The sequence below is a fragment of the Liolophura sinensis genome, chromosome 7 (assembly GCF_032854445.1).
Source record: "Liolophura sinensis isolate JHLJ2023 chromosome 7, CUHK_Ljap_v2, whole genome shotgun sequence".
In the NCBI taxonomy this organism is placed as follows: domain Eukaryota; kingdom Metazoa; phylum Mollusca; class Polyplacophora; order Chitonida; family Chitonidae; genus Liolophura; species Liolophura sinensis.
In genome coordinates this window covers 7,933,448-7,953,291 of record NC_088301.1, presented here as the reverse complement: position 1 = coordinate 7,953,291, position 19,844 = coordinate 7,933,448, and the positions used below count along the sequence as shown (strand labels likewise).

Genomic DNA, 19,844 nt, shown 5'->3' with positions numbered 1-19,844 from the left:
TGGAATTCTTACTGGGATGGGATAAGCCATGTCAGAGAAACCGGAAACACGATGTCACATCACCCGTACCCCACGCTCATATGTTAAAAAGAACAATGAATTGAATAACTGATGGCATTGTCACGATAGACGCCGGACGCCGACGACGTCCAACGACAGCACCAACACAGCATATCTGTTGGATAGTTAGAGGTTTGGCTATATTTTGTTCAGCCAAGCATGGCCCCAAACCAACGTCAGAGAGCGCTCCATTTAAGAACCTCATGCAGTTGCTGTGGTAGTTGGGCAAGGTACTACTTACAGACATCTCGATCAGTGAAAGCAAACTGGAAGCACTAACGCTAAATGCTACAATCGAACAACTTATCATTGGGACCCACTTTAGCAAAACTTCGAAATCAAAAATTCTCGTGTTTTTCATTAATGACGTTGTCTGGGTTACATCGCCGTAAAAAGACATGGTTTGCGAGAAAACTTACAAAACATTGATCTAAAACGTTTATAAAAGTGCATGGGCCCAGACCTCATTTATGTAGAGAATATACTTAGATCGCATTAACAACTTAACAATGCATGTAAGTTGTTGGCATACATATTACGAAGGCATCGAAAGTAAACCCAAGATAGTCTTCAAATTTATATTAAATTTAGTTATTCTTTGTCCGTTGCCACTATACTCCGCAGTGTCTGGTGTCTTCTATGGAAGGCAAACAACGTCAACAATACATCTGCCAAAAATCATCTCCCAAACGGAACAAGCATCTCCAAAAGTGAATAAGCATCCCCCGGATAAAGGTAAGTGAAAGAAGCAAACTGTCGCCAATGAACAGAGGGCGATTTTTGCCAACTAAAACATTGGAGGTAATTAACAGAGCTGGGAAAATAATAATAAATGAAAATTGACAATATTAACCGGGCGGTCATGCAACCTTCTTCAAAAAGCTGGTGGTGTGCTTGGTGGAGGAGTCGCTAGTTTAAAAATAGACATATTAAGAAGGCCTCTCTGTACAGTCTCTGGGCTCGTTGTTACTTCCAAAATTCTTCCACATAACCTTGTTCGGGAGACGCTTATTTGGTTTATGTTTGTTTGCAACACATTTATTCGGTTTGGGAAATGCTTATTCGGTTTGGGAAATGCTTGGTAATGGTGATCGGTATTCAGTTTATGAGATGCTTAAATGTTTGGTTTGGGAAATGCATATTCAAATCAGAATATGCTTGTTTGGTTGGCAATAGATAATTATTCAAATTGTTAAATGTTTGGTTTCGGAGGTGCTTACTTTGGGAGATGTATTTTTGGCGTAAGTGTTCGCTTTCCATATAGCCTTTGGCATGGCAGCACTACATGAGTGGGTATTGAGGCGCACGAACATGAAAAAAAAAAGTTGAAGTGACGCCATCTATGCTCAATAATATATATTTGACTGCATTGCTGCTGTATGCCTTACTAAATATTTCACGACGGCGGTCAGCATTATGGTGGGAACAACCCGGGCAGAGCAAGGCAGAAACCCACGACCATCCGCAGGTTGCTGAAAGACCTCCACACGGCCGGAGAGGAAGACAGCACGAGCTGCACTTGAACTCACAGCTACCGCATTGGTGAGGACTCCTGGGTTATTTGCTCAACATCAGTATTGCCCATCAAGCCCATCTTAGAATTTCAATACATTTAAATGCGTTTAATTCTATTCAAGAAAGTTTACAAGGTAAGTGACAAAAAGTATTCACTGTCGTGTCTGATTGTATGTAATTATTTTTGTTCCAAATACACGTATGCACCATTTAAAACATGCAATAAAATGTGAAAGAGCATCGTCTTAACTTGGCTGTATTTTTATTTATTATACATGTATTTACAGCAACACAACCTACTCCAGGTATATGGATAATCTCGCTTTGGCCTAGTCTTTGTCATCTGTACACAGAATCAGCTTGCTAGTTAAGTACAATTCAAATATAATCGAAATCGTCCATTCACACGTCTTTGTCTCAATCAAAGGGGAATAATTTTGACTAGATCACAGCATAAGTGGCAATGCTTGATCTCGAGTTCTTGAGTTTTTTTTTTTTCGAACTTCCCTGATTTCCGTGTCTTCCTCACGGCAAACTACATAAAAGAATGCCATTTCACACCAAAAACTGGAACGATCAAACACAGAGGCACGTGAATTTCCACCCTGAACTGATGGAATGAGTGATATTTGTAAAAAAATGAAATAAATTCTACTTAATCATTTCATTTTACCAACCTGCAAACAATTGCAAACCTGCATGTTGGTACCATGGAAAAAAACAAGCATCATATAGGTACCATACCCTTTCATTCTACTATATACATGCAGATCAAAGTCTTGACTGATTGATTCGCTGATTAAACATGTAAGAGATGTGTCACTCTTAGTTCTGATGAATTTGTCAGGTGCAGCACAAAAAATACTGCAGCCATTTTAAAAGAAAACAAACAAATGAAACAAGCGTCAGTAGAAAAACTATCAGAGAACTATATCTAAAACTACATTTTCTTGTTCTTTGCTCAATTTTTTTTTTTCATTCAAAGAAATGTTGGAATTCTAACGTGATGGATTATTTATGTTGACAATGGCATCAGAAACTATACTTTGTTTTTCCCTCTTACAGTGAGCAAAATTCTGGGGGAAAAAATACTTAAAAATAGTTTCCAATGCTCAGTTCATCTATCATTTTCTTTCACTGTAATAATGATTCTGGAAAAATGGCATACAGTTGACAAACAAAATCACCTGTCTATAGTGAAATATACTTTCAGCCTGCAACAATCAGAGTTGTACTTCAAAAGTATCACAGAATCTTAAGTACAGCTCAAAAAGACATAACACTTAGGTCTTAGGTACAAGGGAAAATAATAGCGTACCAAAACTACTGGAATTCTGGTACATGTATTATACAATACCGCAGAGATTTAAAATCATCATACACATATGCATGGGTAAAGAGACTGGATCATACACACGATTAAAACATTTTATTGATGCATAGTCTATATACCCACGTATATGATCCATCTGACATAATTCAGACATGTCCCAAGTCCCTGTGTACAATACCAATCAAAATTTCAATTTTCAAATATGATGAAAAACAAATGCCAATACTTTATGATCAAGAATAATTTATACAAATATAAAGCACTAAATTTTATACACATACATATAAATGTGACACATTTTTAAGATCTGTGTTAAATAATACTTCAGTGTGTATGACAGCTTCTCCGATAAATTAGAAAAATCATACACGAATTGAGAATTTGACACGAACTTTACAACTAAGCTAATCATACATGGTAGGCTGTATGAAAATCACATTTAAGTTACATTTCAAGAGCAAAAACAAATGAAATTAATGCAAATCATCAAATTGGAAATAATATATGTAGCATTATTTAGGATATATTTAGGGAATTGGCATCAAAATGAAGTTAATTTCAAACAATTAAAATATTGGTGCAAAAGGTTTTAATAATAAAATTCTGAATAACCAAATAATAGAATCAACCATAACACAGTGCAATTCACAATGGATACAGTGTACTTATGCTATGAACTGTTTACATGTTTGCATGGTATGCTTTGATAACTTGTGTGATACACTGATACGCTCAGAGCACTCAACGGCATGGATATACTGGTGTTTTGTACACTTTTAACATGTCTGTACCCTATGTCTTGATACTTTCATTGTTACATATATTCACTCCCAAGAAGAGTACACTCAAAAAAGCTCAGCTTTACTGACAAATGTGATAATAAACTGAATTAAATACTCTTTTTAAAATCTAAAAAAGCCAAAGTAAGAATTAAATATTTCCAGGCATAATTATAAACAATGTCTTACTTCCAATCCTTTTTACTTAGTTGTTTTCCTGCAGATTTTCCGTGTTGTCCACAGTTATAGAGATAACTTTCTGCTATTTCCTATGAAAAGGGGCAAGATCTAGGATATTACAGAAAATTAATTCTTTGAAAATTACTTTTGCTTGAAAACAATCTAGCATTTTAAATTTTGAAACAGTTTCAGACCCCATTTCATCAGCTTGAACGTACTGACAAAGTGCAAACTTAAATGCACCAAATAATAAAATCATTATTACATCTGACCAGTCCACATTCTACATCTTAACAGTATGCAATACATTTGTTCAGCTTCTTTATTACTACCTGTGGTATTCCATATTTTTATAATGCATAGATTACTTCCTTTTCTGAATTAACCTCCCTTGACAGCAAGAACCACTATTTGTCCTTTATTTCAGTACTAAAGCATATGGGACGATGGAAAATATTACCGTTTACTTTGTCAGTTTTTCTACACACAGAAGCAAGCAACTGCAATGATTCAAAAGTACTTAACCTTACAAGACATTTCACAGGTGGATAAGTCAACAATGATCACAGTGGCTGTTTAAATTCCGCCACACCAGCACTTCCAAACAGCACTGGATAGTTGAACTGATACCTGCCGTCAAGGGCGGATAATCCACGAAAAGAGAAGCAATCTATGTATTAAGAAAACATGGAATACTTACATGAATTCCCAATTGTAACTGTACAGTTTAAGTTTTAAAAATACAGAGGGGGACAACATCTTACTACATACAAGAAACAATTCTGAGGTCATATAAAGACAAAATGAGGTAGAGGAAGATCTAAAATCCAAAAGAGTATTGGGAGAATTTGTGAGCAATGAAGAAAAATAGTGATTTGCTGCGACACATGCAATAAACTTATTACTTCGTCACAAAGATTCTTTCTGTATCCAGCAATAGACTCCTCAATAATGTCTTGCTGAAGGATACAAAAGCACTGTTTTAGTACTGTTATATGGGACATTGTCATATTTTTAATGGGGCCTGTGAGAGACAAGTTCTTGGGAGTTCCACGTGGGGGGGAGTGGGCTGGGGCACTCGTGCATATACCAGAAGTTGGGGATTCAACCCAGGCAGTACATGACCTTCGCGCATGAGCATTGGGCGAATGGAGCATTCTCTAACTTCAGCATCCAGTATATGCGCGAGCGCCCCCAAGGAAAACTCCTGAGTACTTGTATCTCTCATAAGCCAAAATGTAGATGACTGTCAAGGTGTTAAACTATAAAAAGGCTAAAGTCTGGAAGTTTATCAGGTTCATGTAGCTGGCAAAGGGCGGTGGGTGACTAAATGATCTCTCCTCGTATCCTCCATACCTAACACCTTAACCCTGTTGCACACATGAAAAACTCTTCAACACATTAAATCCCAATCAAGCAAAATAAATAAATAAATAAAGTTTAAACAGAGTGACCATAATTGTAAAAAAATATCTTCTACAAAGAACTTGAACGTTCCATACTTCTTTTATTGCTGAGCTTTGACCTGAACTCTTTCACACCTGTATATATACATATTCATCAGACCTCAGAAGCTAGATTATTTACAAGTTCACTCAGCCATGGTATTCAAGCCAATTTACATATTCACAATTTATGCCTGAGGACAGTTGCCTTACATTTTTGAAAACACCCCAACATATACAAAATGGCTTTTAACACTTCTTCCAAAGGGGTATTTTTCAAACCTGTAGGGTACTTATTTAGAGGCGTACACATCACCCTAAGATTATTGTACATATTTAAATGACCTGGCTGGCAGCGCTCTGGCTCAGGTAAATGATGGCCCCAACAAAGTTGACCCCAGCGGCGATGATGAACACAGGGAACCACCTGCCATGGGACTGCGTGACCAACTCTGCCGTCAGGGGACCACAGGTAATGCCAGGTATCGTAGCCTGCAAAACAGCAGAATGGTTATTAGAAAAATCACAGTATACATGAATATTAGAACTGGAGAATTGGCCAGCACCGCTAGCGACTAGTATGGTTGAGAATGTAAATCCAGATCTCACTGCTATGACAACCATCCAACTAATTAACAAAGGAAAGTTTATGGCCATTATTTTTCTCCATTTCTTCACACTTTTAGACAGGTAAGATTCACATCCAACATGTTAACGAAGGAATCTTCACTAACCTCCATTTCTTCACACTTTTAGTCAGGTAAGATTCACATCCAACATGTTAACGAAGGAATCTTCACTGACCTCCATTTCTTCACACTTTAACTCAGTAAGATTCACATCCAACATGTTAACGAGGAATCTTCACTGACCTCCATTTCTTCACACTTTTAGTCAGGTAAGATTCACATCCAACATGTTAACAAAGGAATCTTCACTAAATTTCATTTCTTCAAACGCTATGTTTATATCGAAGTAAAGATATTACATGTATTATGCTATCCCTTGAGGAGATGATTTAAGTGCACCATGATCTTGATAATGTATGACACAAAACTGCAAAATATGTCGATACAATTTTCCTCCAATTTCAACATGAAAGATAAAATCATAAATCAAGTCGATCTGAGAGCAACAGAGACCCATTCAAAACATGTGCAAGTTGTAAAGATTTTCACACATAGCATTTCGGTTCTTGTACCCATATAACCAACTGCCATCCATTAAGGATGAATGACGTAACAACAGAACAAATAAATGGAGCATGCCACCTTACCAACGTGTTTGATATGGCAAAGGTGATTCCTGCATGATTGGGGGCGACCTCAGCATGATTGCTCAGGTGACCTGAGGAACTGCAGGCACTCAGTCCCATGGATATTGACACACATCTGGAACGCAATCAGCACAAACCATTACCTGCAAGCTGGATTAAGTATATCTGACTTCCGTCATCAGTTTATGAATGGTGTAAGGTAAACTGCAATGGTTTCCACATTCGCAAAAAACATCTGTCAGCAGGCTGTTTCTGTTACTGTACATTTCAGTTTCAGTTATAAAAATGTTGCAGTTCACATTTAAAATGTGGATGTTAAATTCTAAAGCTATATATTGAGCATCTGAGCCTCTATAACAGCTAATGGCAGACTATGAACACCTGCGCCAATAGATAGATCATGAACACATTAACTTCTAAACACATTAGCTACTAAAGACAGATTAACAACACCGGGATTTACATCAGAGCTAAAGGTAGGTTATCGACGCCTAAACTTACATTAGATCTAAAGGTAGGTTATAGACGCCTGAACTTACATCACAGCCAAAGTGCGTTATGAATAGGACACCTTAACTTACATCATAGCTAAGGGTAGATTATGAAGAGCACTGAAGACCAGAATGAAGACACCTGGCCCCAATAAACCTAACGAGGTCATCAACCGCCTCACAGACAACACTGTCCACTTGTTGGCAATTAGCCTGTCTGCAAAGTGACCGGCAGCTGAAATAAAAAAATTAATCAGGTTTCTGTATGTTTGCTTTAGCATGCGATAATACCAACAACATCCCAATGTTACAAGTGGACTGTCCCAAATAATGAGTATATGGTGGACGGGCTGTTGTCAGAAAAGTTGTCCGTTTCCAACAAGGTATAAGCATCACACAAACAACGGTCAAAATGTATCACATTATACTAAAGTCTCCTGACCAAAAGCTCGAGAGAAACCGATGAGAGTTGGATTTGAACCTGCAACCTCACTGGACAGGAGCCAATTAGCAATAGTGAGCAAAATACTTTCGCTTATTGATTAAAAGGTTAAAACAAATACACACAACCATAATTGGACATGTACGAACAGGTATTTAAAATAGCGCTATGTCCTTACCTACTCCTACTAATGAATTCATGATGTAAGGCACAGCCGTAAACATGATGTGACTCTTATCGGCCCCCAGCGTCCGCGTCATGTAGGTTGGAAGCCATTGCATAATGATATAGTTGGACCAGTTCATACTAAAATGTGCTATATACATAGACCACAGGGGCCAGTGACTGATAAACTCCTGCCATCCAACATTGCTACTGTTTACCTGAAGCATATAAGGCAGAAACAATTCAGGATGACGCAGAATATTACAACATCTTCAAGAATATGTTTGATTTATTCATTTGATTGGTATTTTTACTTCGTACTTAGGAATATTTCATTTATTAGAAAGCAACCAGCATTATGATAGGAGAAAAATGAGCAAAGCCCAGGGGAAACCTTCCGCAGGTTGCCGACAGATCTTCCTACACATGTTCATGAATATGCAATTTATTTATACATTTAATGTGTGTGTCCTGCATCAAATCTGTAGATGCATTGAAAATAAAAGCAAAAAAATAATTAATGGTTACATATGTGTCATGAAACACTTTGAAAACACAAAACATAGGAGTTTTATACAATCACGGTAATATTCACATCAAGTCAAACATAACAACTGTGACATTCAGAAATGTTATCTGGTTAGAAAAAATTGCAGATCAATCTAACTGCCCTTCCATAGTAAACACCATTCAGTTCCACAGTTTGATTATCACATTACCATAACTAAATCCATCTCAGTGTTTCTCAACTCATTTCAACAAAACTGATATGATTTAAATTCAGAATATTACATGTAATAGTTTGAATAGTCAAATTTCTGTCCTTGGAGATTACTTCTGAGTCTGAATGTTAATTGTAAAGTTTTCTTTCGGTGTGAGCTCAGCCTTAAAGGAGAACTTATTGGCAAGTATGATTTATATTTTTTTTTTCCCCATTTGTCTGTCGGGAGGAAAGTATGTTTGACAATATTTTTGTATGGTGGGTATTTGTGACCAACTCTTGGTAAATGTAGTCTTGGCATAAGGATGTTTTAAATAAGGATGTGATGCATGTGTAATAAATTTATTCAAATGCAAATTTGTTCTTTATTTCCAAACACATGCATGTAACCTGAAATATGATAATATTTATACATATGTTAAAAATATAAATATAATCAAAACTCTAGGTTGAACAACTTTGTTAGATGAAAATACCAAATTGTAATCCAAATATATTCATTAAACAAGTGTTACATCCTCATTTATAAAATAACCATCATAAAAAAATTATTTTCAAGTGTCTTTTTCTCTTTAAAAGAAAATTGAGAAAAAAAAAAAGACCACATTTACAACTAACTATCCGCACTTTTATCTGAACTTCATGTAATTTTTATGTTTTCTCCAACTTTAAGCTTCAGTTAACACACATTTGTTCAAAGAAAGACTACTCTCAGAGTTAGCTCAATTTTAACTTTGATCAATCTCAGAGTTAGCTCAATTTTAACTTTGATCAAAGGCATACATTTACATCTAAGTGTTCTCAAAATCTCCAAAGACAAATCAGCAAATTCTGTATTTCGACATTAATGATCACTCACCCTGTCCTCAACAAATTCCATGTGTAAAGTATACCTTCCGATATAATTTCAAAACAAAATTTATCAGATTCTGAAGAATAAAAGGAATGTGCACATGTATGAACTTGCATAAAATGTCAAAAAAAAAAAAATATGTTCAGGCTCCTTTAATGTGCCAAATATGCACTATGCGATGATGTCTATTGTCAACTCTGATGAGGATTTAGGGTAAATTGGGTAACAAGTAAACAATACCTTTGGGGGCTGGACAAATTCCTCTTCCCCCCGGTTCTCCGAGTACATGAAAAACCATAGTAACACCCATAAAAACCCCAGAATACCAAATAAATAGAACATCCAGGGCCAGGCCAGATGCGGACAGACCTAAAAACAACCCAATATAAATATTTTATTTCAATTAAATAATAAGAGAACAATTTCACAATTAAGTTTCTGTCAGTGTACAAAGACGGCTTTTGCATAAATCTAATATCATGAAATGTGGAGAATCTTTGTATTCATATAATTGTTGTTTCAACTACATACTCAAGAATTTTACATTTACATAACAAGAGCTAGTTTTATTGGAGGGGAAAACTGGAGTGCTTGGAGCAAACCCCAAGACATTAGCAAATTATTGGCAAACTGCCCTTTGTGTGACATATTGGTCTTATATATGGGTGAAAAACAAGTCAACTTCAACAAAATTCATGCAAAACCACACGAAAACAGCACCATCTAGCATTTACAGTTATTTCATAACTTTTCTGACAGCATTAAATGCAGTCACTACATTCTTTGTCAGAGAATGGGTTATACCCACATCTTGTGTGACCTATGAAAACAACATGAAGGCAAACACTTTATTTGAATCCCTCAGAAATGGTCCTTTTCTGAAGTGAAAATAGTAACCAACTCACCAGAGCTGCCACAGTTTGACCTATTGAACCCAAAGCGACCAGGTAACCAAATGCCCTTGACCTCTCCTCCACGGGGATGGTGTGGGAAAAAATGTGAAAGACAGTCGGCAACCCTGTGGAAATAAACACAACACGTAATTAATTGAATTTTATACATTTTTTTAACAGTTTTTACTTATATACATGAGTTTTGTACAAACGCCTGAAAACATTTGCACACAAACATCCTATATTCACATCCAAACACATTCAGAATGAGATACATTTTTGAGTCTCCTATCCATTCTACACAGGTCATTCATTTAAGAGGAATTACAGCAAGATGACACCAATTCCTACACAGCGGATGTTGCAGCTATTGTGAATTTACACTGCTTGTAATGGAACATATACGTAGATAATGCAATTTTCTCATAACATCAACATGTACTTCGTCACAACGTCTCATAAAGTCAGAAACAAAATAACAGCTGTAAGAAACTGTCAACACTTATGTCGTGGTATCAATATTGCCACGGAATATACATTATCATAAAATGTCGAAACAAAAGTTGGTAAATCATAAACAATTCATACCATTATACCAAAATATCGGTGAAACACTTGACATTAATAGTTTGATATGTTAAAATGAAAGAAAATGATTAGCTCCTGAACTGACCTAATCCTTCGCCAAGGCCTAAGAAGACTCTAGATATCATGAGAGCATTGAGGGAATGAGCAAACACTGGGACCAGACATGTGGAGAGAGACCAGAGCAACACAGCCACAGTTAGCACAGCCTTTCCACCGTACTTCTTGGCAGCACTGCCTCCTATCACCTGTCAAACAAGAGCAGTATTCTTTACCTATATGGAATTAAAATATGAAGACCTTAATATTGAATATACACATCTATTAACATTGTTTTTATCTGCACTTTCCAAATTCAGTGAACTACAATCAGCACAGTACACACTGTAATTTGGTGACAGGGTTGTATTCTACTTACTCTCTTTGAATTCCTTTTTTTTTGGAATTTATTTATTTATTCATTTTTATTTATTTATATATTTTTTTTGGCTAAAGTGAGCAATATTAGACAAGTTCATAGGTGAAGAAACAACCATTATATTTCCGTAACTTGCTGAGGTGAAGCTTGGGAATAACGGTTTACAAATCTGATAGTTTACAAATTCTCATATTCAAAATTTCTTCACGATAAGTTTACCGGCAGAGGAAATCGGAGTCTGGAGTGCCAGAGGTAAACCACCTGTTCCTCCATAAAGGCATACCTGTACCACCAGGCAATATGCATATAATATATGCAAGCTGTGTTGCCACACATACATGTACGTCAAAACAAAAAATTCACCACTTGTAATTACTTTCCATGACAAAATATGACAAAAAATTACACTTTTCTACTGCATGAACTGACGAAATCAGTAGTGCACCATTGAGCGATGAAAATATGGTGAGAATAATATAGAAAACATAAATCCGACAATGACTTTATGTGGTGAATAGGACTGATTTATTGACTGACTGATTGGTGTTTGAGGCCACACTGCAGTCAGGTATTTGAGGCCATACTACAGTCAGGTGTTTGAGGCCATACTAGGGTCAGGTGTTTGAGGTCAGGTGTTCGGGTGGAGGAAACTAGAGTGCCCTGAGTAAACCAATGACCTTCGCTAGGTACAACACTAACCTCTTGATTTAAAGTTGTAAATGAAACAGCAAGAGCTCACAAGTGAGTCTTAACACTAACATTAGTACATCCAGCATACACATGAAGATGCATAAAGAACAAAAGACTCATGAATATCTCCAAAATTTTCATAATTTATGATGTGCGCACAACTCTGTACAAGGTACAGGTATACTCCATTACCTGACTGCTCATGTAACCCACAGCGAAGGAGCTGAGAATCCATCCTTGACCATGCATATCCCATTTGAACTGATCCGTCATCGGCACTATGGCAATGGGCATTATCACCCGATCTGCTGAGTTGATGAAATTTGCCAGCGAGCATAGTGCTATTGTTCGAGATGGTTTCATCATACTGTCACTCTACAAAAGTGTCACTTTCACTGTAGAATAACCATGGCCGTCCTCCTTCTTGTTGCAACTCTTCATGAACAATGGTTCAAACTGGACAGCATCGCAACTGCAAACAGTAGCATTCCGAGGTCAATTACTTGTTTGTTCATTTCATTAAATCATCAAATATAAAAAAACATATAAATATATATTCTCAAATTTAAAGTTATCTGCTGGGAATAACATCCCTGTAAGTTTATTAGTATTTTATAAACATAATATTTATAAACTTAGAACAGAATTTATAATAAAACCAGAACTTTCAAATATCTTGCATGATTATCAATTAGATCATGAAAGATAAGTTTAGAGAAATGAATGCTGGGCACATAAGCACAACATCAAACACATGTACATAAACTCCATATGTTTAGACAATGGTTAATGTTTCCTGTCACGTTATAATTATGTACTTTAACAATATATAAACTGGGGGAAATGTGTATGTTTAAAAGAAAAAAGTGGCAAGTCATGTAACCTTAATTATTTTGGAAGAGAGGTGACAGCCACTGTGTTCTGATGTGCTTGTAGCTATAAATAAACTTTTAATCTGTAATTTTTACTAGACCATGGGATACGTCATGTTAGAAAAATGGGAACTTAATGTCCCATGACTCATACCCCATGCTAATATGGCTAACAGACATCCGCATGATGTCAGGTGTATTCTCTGGTTATAATATTGAAAATATGGCGGTGCTTTTGATTTTCTTCTTGCAAGTTTTTTTGTTTACTTTGAACTGCTATATCTTCGTTATGCAACATCATAAAACCAAATTTTTATGTGGGATACTTTGTCTAAGAATATACATACATTTGGTCTGCCATGTCTTCTCTTTTTAAGAAAGCACTGCACCAGAACATGTAACAAAATGTTGCAGAACCGATATGCAGCTGAACAGGTATTGACCGTGTTAACTGATATCTCATCTAACAATATGAATGCTCACAGACTCCTATATGGCTCAACGCCCAGTTTCACTAAGCTCTCTTAACGTTACGAGCTCGGAATTACCATGACAACGTAATGTCCACAGTACTGGTTGATGTGGTAGCTAAGTGAACACAATGTTAAGAGCGCTTCGTGAAACCGAGCCCTTGCTCCTCGGCTCTTCAATCATTACTTCTTCATTACTTAATCAGCTCTTACTTCATCATTAATGCTGGTTTTTCCTCAGTTTGAAGAATTCTGTTCTTCAGAAATATCTAATATTACCTACAGAATTCCGTTAATTGCATCTCCTACCTACACCCTGTTCCTCCAAGCTATCGAACATAGTTTATTGCAACTACCAACTGGTACCATGGCAATACATGTTTAAGACATGTTGCCATCACCGTCACAATTAATGTGGCCTACAATTATTTGTAGAGGCTGATTCTGGGTCAGACTGGATACTGACGAAACTCTGATGGTATGGTACAATCACGTCTTGTGAGGTTTTATAATGAAATTATAATTAAATCACAACAGTTATGTTGAAACTACTGTATGTTAACCTAATATGAAGACATTTCATATACTGCAAAGAGCTTTTGGTACCATAATTGTGGATGCTTGTTAAACATACATATGTACGCCTATTTCCTCCATTAGAAAATGCAGACATCCAGGTACTTGAAGTTTTACTTAATACAACTAACACTGGGGTAAAACTATTGTATACATAACATGGAAGTAATGCTTGAAGAGCTGATTGCACTGTTTTCTAATGACAGTCTATTATCGTTCTGGTTACTATCACTTTCAGGCATAGTTCTCAGAATATCACATGTGTTTATATCCCTATACCTTTCAATTTTATCTTTCACCTCATCATCTGTTAGCCACTGCTGCAAGCAAATGAAGTGCCTAAATGTGCACAGACTTGAATTGTTCAACTAAACTTTAAAGATATATACATATAAAATTTAAAAGTTAACTACAATACAATGTATGTCAAGCATTAACTGATTGAATTTAGAAAAAGACTTGTGACATTATGTCCAAAATGTCCCATTTTCGAATAATAACAGTGACACCTTTATAGTGATTTCAATGTGATAAGCTCCATTCGCGAGTAAACCGAATGCTACAACTACAATACAATGCGACGTCTGTCTGTCACCGTGTCAGCTGGGTAGCCCACGCGACACTCGGAGAAAACGCGATCGCTCGCCACATTAAGTTAGCTGGGAGCTTACACTAACACCACGTGCAGTGATTTCATTGATCGCTGGCCATTTTGTGTAGTTGCAATGGATTTGGAAGTAGCCAGCTACGTCTGTATGACTACATATACCTACACCAAAGCGACGTGGCATGTTTACGATTCCATGCGAATCCCACTTCTGATCCTGTACGGCCTCTAACAACATTTTAAATACATATAAATACATTTATCCCTAACCATATTTACTAAATGAAATTTCATGTGTTAAACTTTAAACTTGGTTGTATCATAAAAGCGTACTATTGGTTTATTTTGCTCTCAGATCCATCTGTTTTGATATTTTTAATGATATTAGGGGTTAGAAACTGCAAGTCTCAAATAGCATTGTTTTGATTGGCTAACAAGATCTTCATCAGCCAATCAAACGATTTTGCATGCCATCTGGATTGGAAAGGCCAAACGCGTGAATGGTCTTCCGAAGTTTTTGTAGTTTTATTTCCCGTTCCCATTGTTTAGATGCTGTCAAAATCCATATGAGTAAACAAGGCAAAAAGCAAAGGTTGTCGCCAAATGCTTCACCGAGAGATATTGGGTGCTCTGGTGTAGAAAGGTGGAATTCATCATTATCCGGCAATGGACAGCCGCGTAGAAAAGTCCCGTTTCGAACTGTCAATGATCTGTCACCCAGCACAAGTTCAGCAAGTTTTAAACTTGACAACGTCATTTCCAGAACAGAAGACATCGATAAATCTCCCAATGACCTGAAAAAATATAGGTTTGTTAATTTAAAATTACCTGCAATGAAATGAAAGTGTTGCTTCGTTTAACTAACACTTCTCTTTAAGCTTCACTTTTATCATACCGGTATCTTTGAATGTCAAAGTTGTTCAAGTGATATATCACTTTTAAACACTATATAATATATATATATAATAAGAATAATAACATAAGTTATACATGTATTTGTAAAGTATGCAGCAAACAAGATAGCTTAACGGTTTAAGAACAATGCTGCCTTAAGTTTAAATGGTGCCTTTTGCAACCTGTAAACTGCACATCTTAGACAACATTTGTTTTATGTTTTACATAATACATGAAGTTTTATATTTCAGACATATCAAACTTCGAAATGGGCTCAGAGCCCTGTTAATATCTGACCCTAGTGAAGTAGGCTCCAGTATAACAGTTACAGAGAGCGACAATTCAAAGGAGAAAGAGGTTGCTGGACTTTCAGAGCTTTCGTTTGGTTCTTCTGAAAGTGAAAGTGAAGAAGATGCAGAAGATGATAAATCCACTGTTAAATTGGTAAGAACAAAATCCCTTGTGTCTGTTGTTGGAGAAAATCAGTTTGTAGGTGTATGATTTTAGGAGTTAGAAAACTCCTTAATAGGTTGTCATAGTATAGAAATTAACTCTCATGTCAACTTCGTAAAAAGCCCAGCACTATAGTGTACGTATTCATTGAAGTTCTGAGTAGAGGTTGGGATTGTTTACTTGGCAGTAAAGGTATAATACAGCCATAAAAAAGGGTAGCTTATGGATAAAATCCAATATTTACAGTCATAACATAATTGCTACACAAAAAATAGCAGAAAGATAAAGTACCATATAATGTTATACAGTGATAAGATATTTGTTTGCTATTCCTAAATAAGTGCTATAGGTACATGTATAGCTTTCTGATGCAGCAGTTGGTCCATACATATTTTATTCAACTTGAACCAAACAGCACATAAACACAATAAGACAGCTGGCTCTTCCTTTGTCTGTTTGAATATCAGGGGGTAAAAATAGTGAATTTATTTCTGGCATACATAAACAAACTCAAAACATCTACATACACATGTCTGATACACATGTATTGCATCTGTTTTGCTTTCTTCCCACTTCTAATATTCAGAAAGCCACATTGTGGTGGCAATATTGCCGAAGTGGCATTAAACCATAACTATACATTCGTAATCTTCGGCATGGGTAAAACAAAGGAATATGTGTTTGGAAGAAAATCAGCTTTCCTGAATTTTCTCCGTCAACAGCTTGTGGAAGAAAAAATCAGATTTCAGAGTACATGTATATGTTTATTCTTCTCATTGTGCTGTAAAACTAGGACCATATCTCATATCGCAATTTTCATACGTTTATTCAAGCACTTTGTGAGAGCATTAATTATTCTAAGTAGACTGATTAAATTATACTTGTTGTGAAGCCTTGCAAAGGCTAATCCAACCAATGGAGTTTTGTCTCCAAAGTCAAATTAAAATGTGCATAAATTACCCTGAAAGTTGCTCTTTTTTATGCGAAAAGGCTGCCGAATTAGGGTAGATATGTTACACAGCAAATTTTAACCCAGGGCAGACATGGGCAAAAGAGTTCACACTCCCGGTACATAAGAAAGGATTGGCAAGCCCATTTTAAGTTAAAGCACCTCTTTTGCCCACTGGAGAGTTTCATACCCTGGTTAAGATTTGTTCTATGTGAACTCAAAACTAGGGGCAGTTTCCCAGATAGGGTGCACATTTATGGTGATAAACGATCTTTAGTAGAAGAGGGATGATTAAACTCTTTCTGGACATCATGATGCCACTTAGTGCTCGTGTTATAAACACGCCATCTATTGGGGAGTCCGTGTGAATGCTATATCGTGTGCAATAATTATGCATGTATCATATATCAGAACAAACTGACCATTATATAATGGAACATATTGATTTTTACATTTTTAGCGAGATAAAAATTATAGCAATGAACCTAGTACTACACCAGTAATTTGCAAGGGTACTCTTTTCTCATTTTTCCAGTCAGCAGCTGGTTTGTGTATTGGGGCAGGAAGTTTCTGTGACCCCGCTGAGGCACCAGGGCTGGCCCACTTTCTTGAACACAGTATGTACATGTATGCTAAGGGAAATCACCCGTTCTCCAGCTGACTGATAATGCCAGCATAAATATGTAAATATTTTATTGATTTTTTTCTTTGAAATTTTATTCCATCATTAAAAATTTCATCGTTATTATTTTTATTTTCTCAAGATTCGATACGTTAAAAGAAATATTTTTATGACAGTTAAAACACAGTTTAGTATTCTTTTGTATGATCAGGTGAACCATCCTTAAAAATTCAACATTTGGCGTAACATGACCCTATCAGAAAAAATATGATTGGTCAGTCAATAAGGATTTCTTTTTATGCTGGTTTTGAAGGAATTTCGAAGAAATTAAAGGGACATACCATCAAAAAAACTTAAGAATTTTTGAGTTGGTTTGGCTAAAAACAAATGTGAATGACATTTCACTCCTGACTAAACCTCCTGGGCCTATATTTTCCATAAAATGTCAATTAAGAGAAGTATAAGATGAAATCCATGACTGGTCTAAACTGTCCACCCAATGAGATAACATGCAAATGAGGCAGCGCAAAGATTCCCGCAGTGTAGCGTTTGCTTGTGGATCACACATATAAACAATACGATAGATGGAAAGCAAATTAGAAGTCTTCCTTTCTATTGATAATATTTTATAAAGTAATGGTAATTGCCAATGGCAGAACTGAAGTTACACAGTAGACTGCATAATTACAACACAGTGCTGTGTCTGACATTTCAAGTTCATTGAACATCTCCTGTCATCTAGACATAAAAGGGACGTAACTGACTAAAAAAAATCAGACTTTCTAAATACAGTGATCTGAGTGAGTTGATGGTCGAAGGGAAACCCCAAATAAAACTAAGCATTCAATCTTTCGCTCAGATTCAGATACGTGTCAGTAGACATCTGGAAATCTCAACTTTATGTAGATGACATATAAAATAACAGCACAGTTTTTTTCGACATCAGTGGTATGTCCATTTAACATGGAAAGAAAAAGAAACTTCTATCAAATCCCAATGAAACCTTAACTATAGGTCCTTTTTTGGAATCTCACATATTTTTTAAAACATTTTTAATGATGGCCAAGGCACTATTTATGAGATTTATGTTTATTTTATGTGTAAAATAAAAGGTAAATTGTTTGCGTTGTCAGAATTGACAGTGATATGAAATGAATTGCTGTGCTTGGTCCTGGTGTGCATGATGGCATGGTGGATCTCTGGCTTTTTCAGTGGTGTTCATGGGGAGTGACAAGTACCCGGAAGAAAACGCATATGATTCATTCATCAAAAAACATGGTGGAGATGACAACGCATCTACAGACTGTGAAAGGGTTAGTGCATGTTTTGAAAACATTGTAGCAACATTTTTTGGTCATGTGACAGAAAATCTGCGATCACTCAGTAGTATCAGCTCAACAGTATGTTCAATTCAAATGTACGGCGCAGATAACAAATCAATTAGCAAACTGTACCAATGGCTTTCGCTCTGCAAGGGGAGATAACTCTTTTTCAAGCTGCTTAATTATTCCCTCAACTCCAGTACCTAGTTCCCGGAAGAAGCATTTGAACTATGGAAACATATATCCAGTACATAGTTTAGAATTCAAGTAACATTGCCATTTTAAATATTATCCACTTTATTAGATTTTGTCCTGGTCTCCCTTGAAACCCTCACTCTCATTCATGCCAGTATGGATAACTGTCACTTAAAGTTAGAGTTCATCCGTAAGTGTGATGTGAAAATTGTCCATGTAATTTCATAAACAGATATGTGAACTCTCATAATAGGTGTTAATTCCCTACTCAGCATCCTTTGAATTTGTGTGTCTTTTCACAATTACAGACACTGTTTTATTTTGACATTCAACAAGAGCACTTCAGACAAGCCTTGGACATGTTTGCACAGTTCTTCATACACCCACTGTTAAAAAAGAGCAGTATTTACCGTGAGAGACAAGCTGTAGATAGTGGTGAGTTGTCTAATATTTATTTATTTGTTTATATATTTGATTGGTGTTTTACGCCGTACTCAAGAATATTTCACTTATACGACGGCGGCCAGCATTATGGTGGGAGGAAACCGGGCAGAGCCCGGGGAAAACCCCTGACCATCCGCAGGTTGCTGCTGGACCGAGTTGTCTAATATACTTCTTCTGTAATCTGACACAAATCGGTTTTCAGGACTTTTTTTTCCAGATGGTCCTTAGCTTTATATTGATTGAATTTGAGTTTCATAAAGTTTTGTTTATGTTCGAGAAAACTATGGTGAGTTTGGGATCCATTTTGAATTGTGAAATTCAGTGGTTTTGTGTTGGCATTGTTTGAGATTTTATGAGATTTTCAGACATGCAGTTTAAGTATATGTATATGTATATATATATATATTTTTTTTTTTTTTCAGAATTTGAGCAAAGTTTAACATCTGATTATGTAAGAAAGCAACAGTTAAAAGCTCTCATGGCACACAAGGATCACCCAATGGGGAACTTTATGTGGGGTAAGGTATCAAAATTTTTTCTTGTTGTTGATTTTGGATATTTTTTTTTTAATTTGAGCAAAGTTTAACGTCTGGT

General features: G+C 36.2%; 2 protein-coding genes across 3 annotated transcripts in view; one reads left to right on the top strand and one right to left on the bottom strand.

Moving 5' to 3' along the window:
* Positions 1–5,386: 5,386 nt before the first annotated feature.
* On the bottom strand, positions 5,387–14,571 carry LOC135470105 (uncharacterized). 2 transcript variants are annotated; one of them, XM_064748860.1, is made up of 9 exons: positions 14,538–14,571; positions 12,039–12,318; positions 10,827–10,986; positions 10,166–10,278; positions 9,501–9,629; positions 7,700–7,904; positions 7,170–7,314; positions 6,589–6,703; positions 5,387–5,804 (listed from the first exon to the last, which is right to left on the bottom strand). In XM_064748860.1, the coding sequence occupies exons 2-9, from the start codon at positions 12,210–12,212 to the stop codon at positions 5,649–5,651; spliced, it is 1,197 nt and encodes a 398-aa protein (XP_064604930.1). In that variant the 5' UTR covers positions 12,213–12,318; positions 14,538–14,571; the 3' UTR covers positions 5,387–5,648. The 2 variants fall into 2 exon arrangements, with proteins under 2 accessions (XP_064604930.1, XP_064604931.1); XM_064748861.1 differs by lacking the exon at positions 14,538–14,571 and adding an exon at positions 14,436–14,457.
* Positions 14,572–14,860: 289 nt separating this feature from the next.
* Positions 14,861–19,844, top strand: part of LOC135470363 (nardilysin-like) — a 30,529-nt gene continuing 25,545 nt past the window's right edge. The window contains exons 1-6 of the mRNA XM_064749253.1: positions 14,861–15,179; positions 15,517–15,709; positions 17,203–17,284; positions 18,502–18,602; positions 19,115–19,241; positions 19,673–19,768. Coding sequence (XP_064605323.1) covers positions 14,872–15,179; positions 15,517–15,709; positions 17,203–17,284; positions 18,502–18,602; positions 19,115–19,241; positions 19,673–19,768 — 907 coding nt within the window. The 5' untranslated portion in view covers positions 14,861–14,871. The remainder of the gene's footprint in view (positions 15,180–15,516; positions 15,710–17,202; positions 17,285–18,501; positions 18,603–19,114; positions 19,242–19,672; positions 19,769–19,844) is intronic.

Excerpts from the sequence above, each read along its gene's own strand:
- LOC135470105 (XM_064748860.1), bottom strand. The coding sequence starts at position 12,212 with ATGATGAAACCATCTCGAACAATAGCACTATGCTCGCTGGCAAATTTC. Across the intron at positions 10,279-10,826 it reads AGGCCTTGGCGAAGGATTAG|GGTTGCCGACTGTCTTTCAC; the intron begins GTCAGTTCAGGA and ends TTATTTCCACAG. Across the intron at positions 6,704-7,169 it reads AATCTACCCTTAGCTATGAT|ATGTGTGTCAATATCCATGG; the intron begins GTAAGTTAAGGT and ends ATTGCGTTCCAG.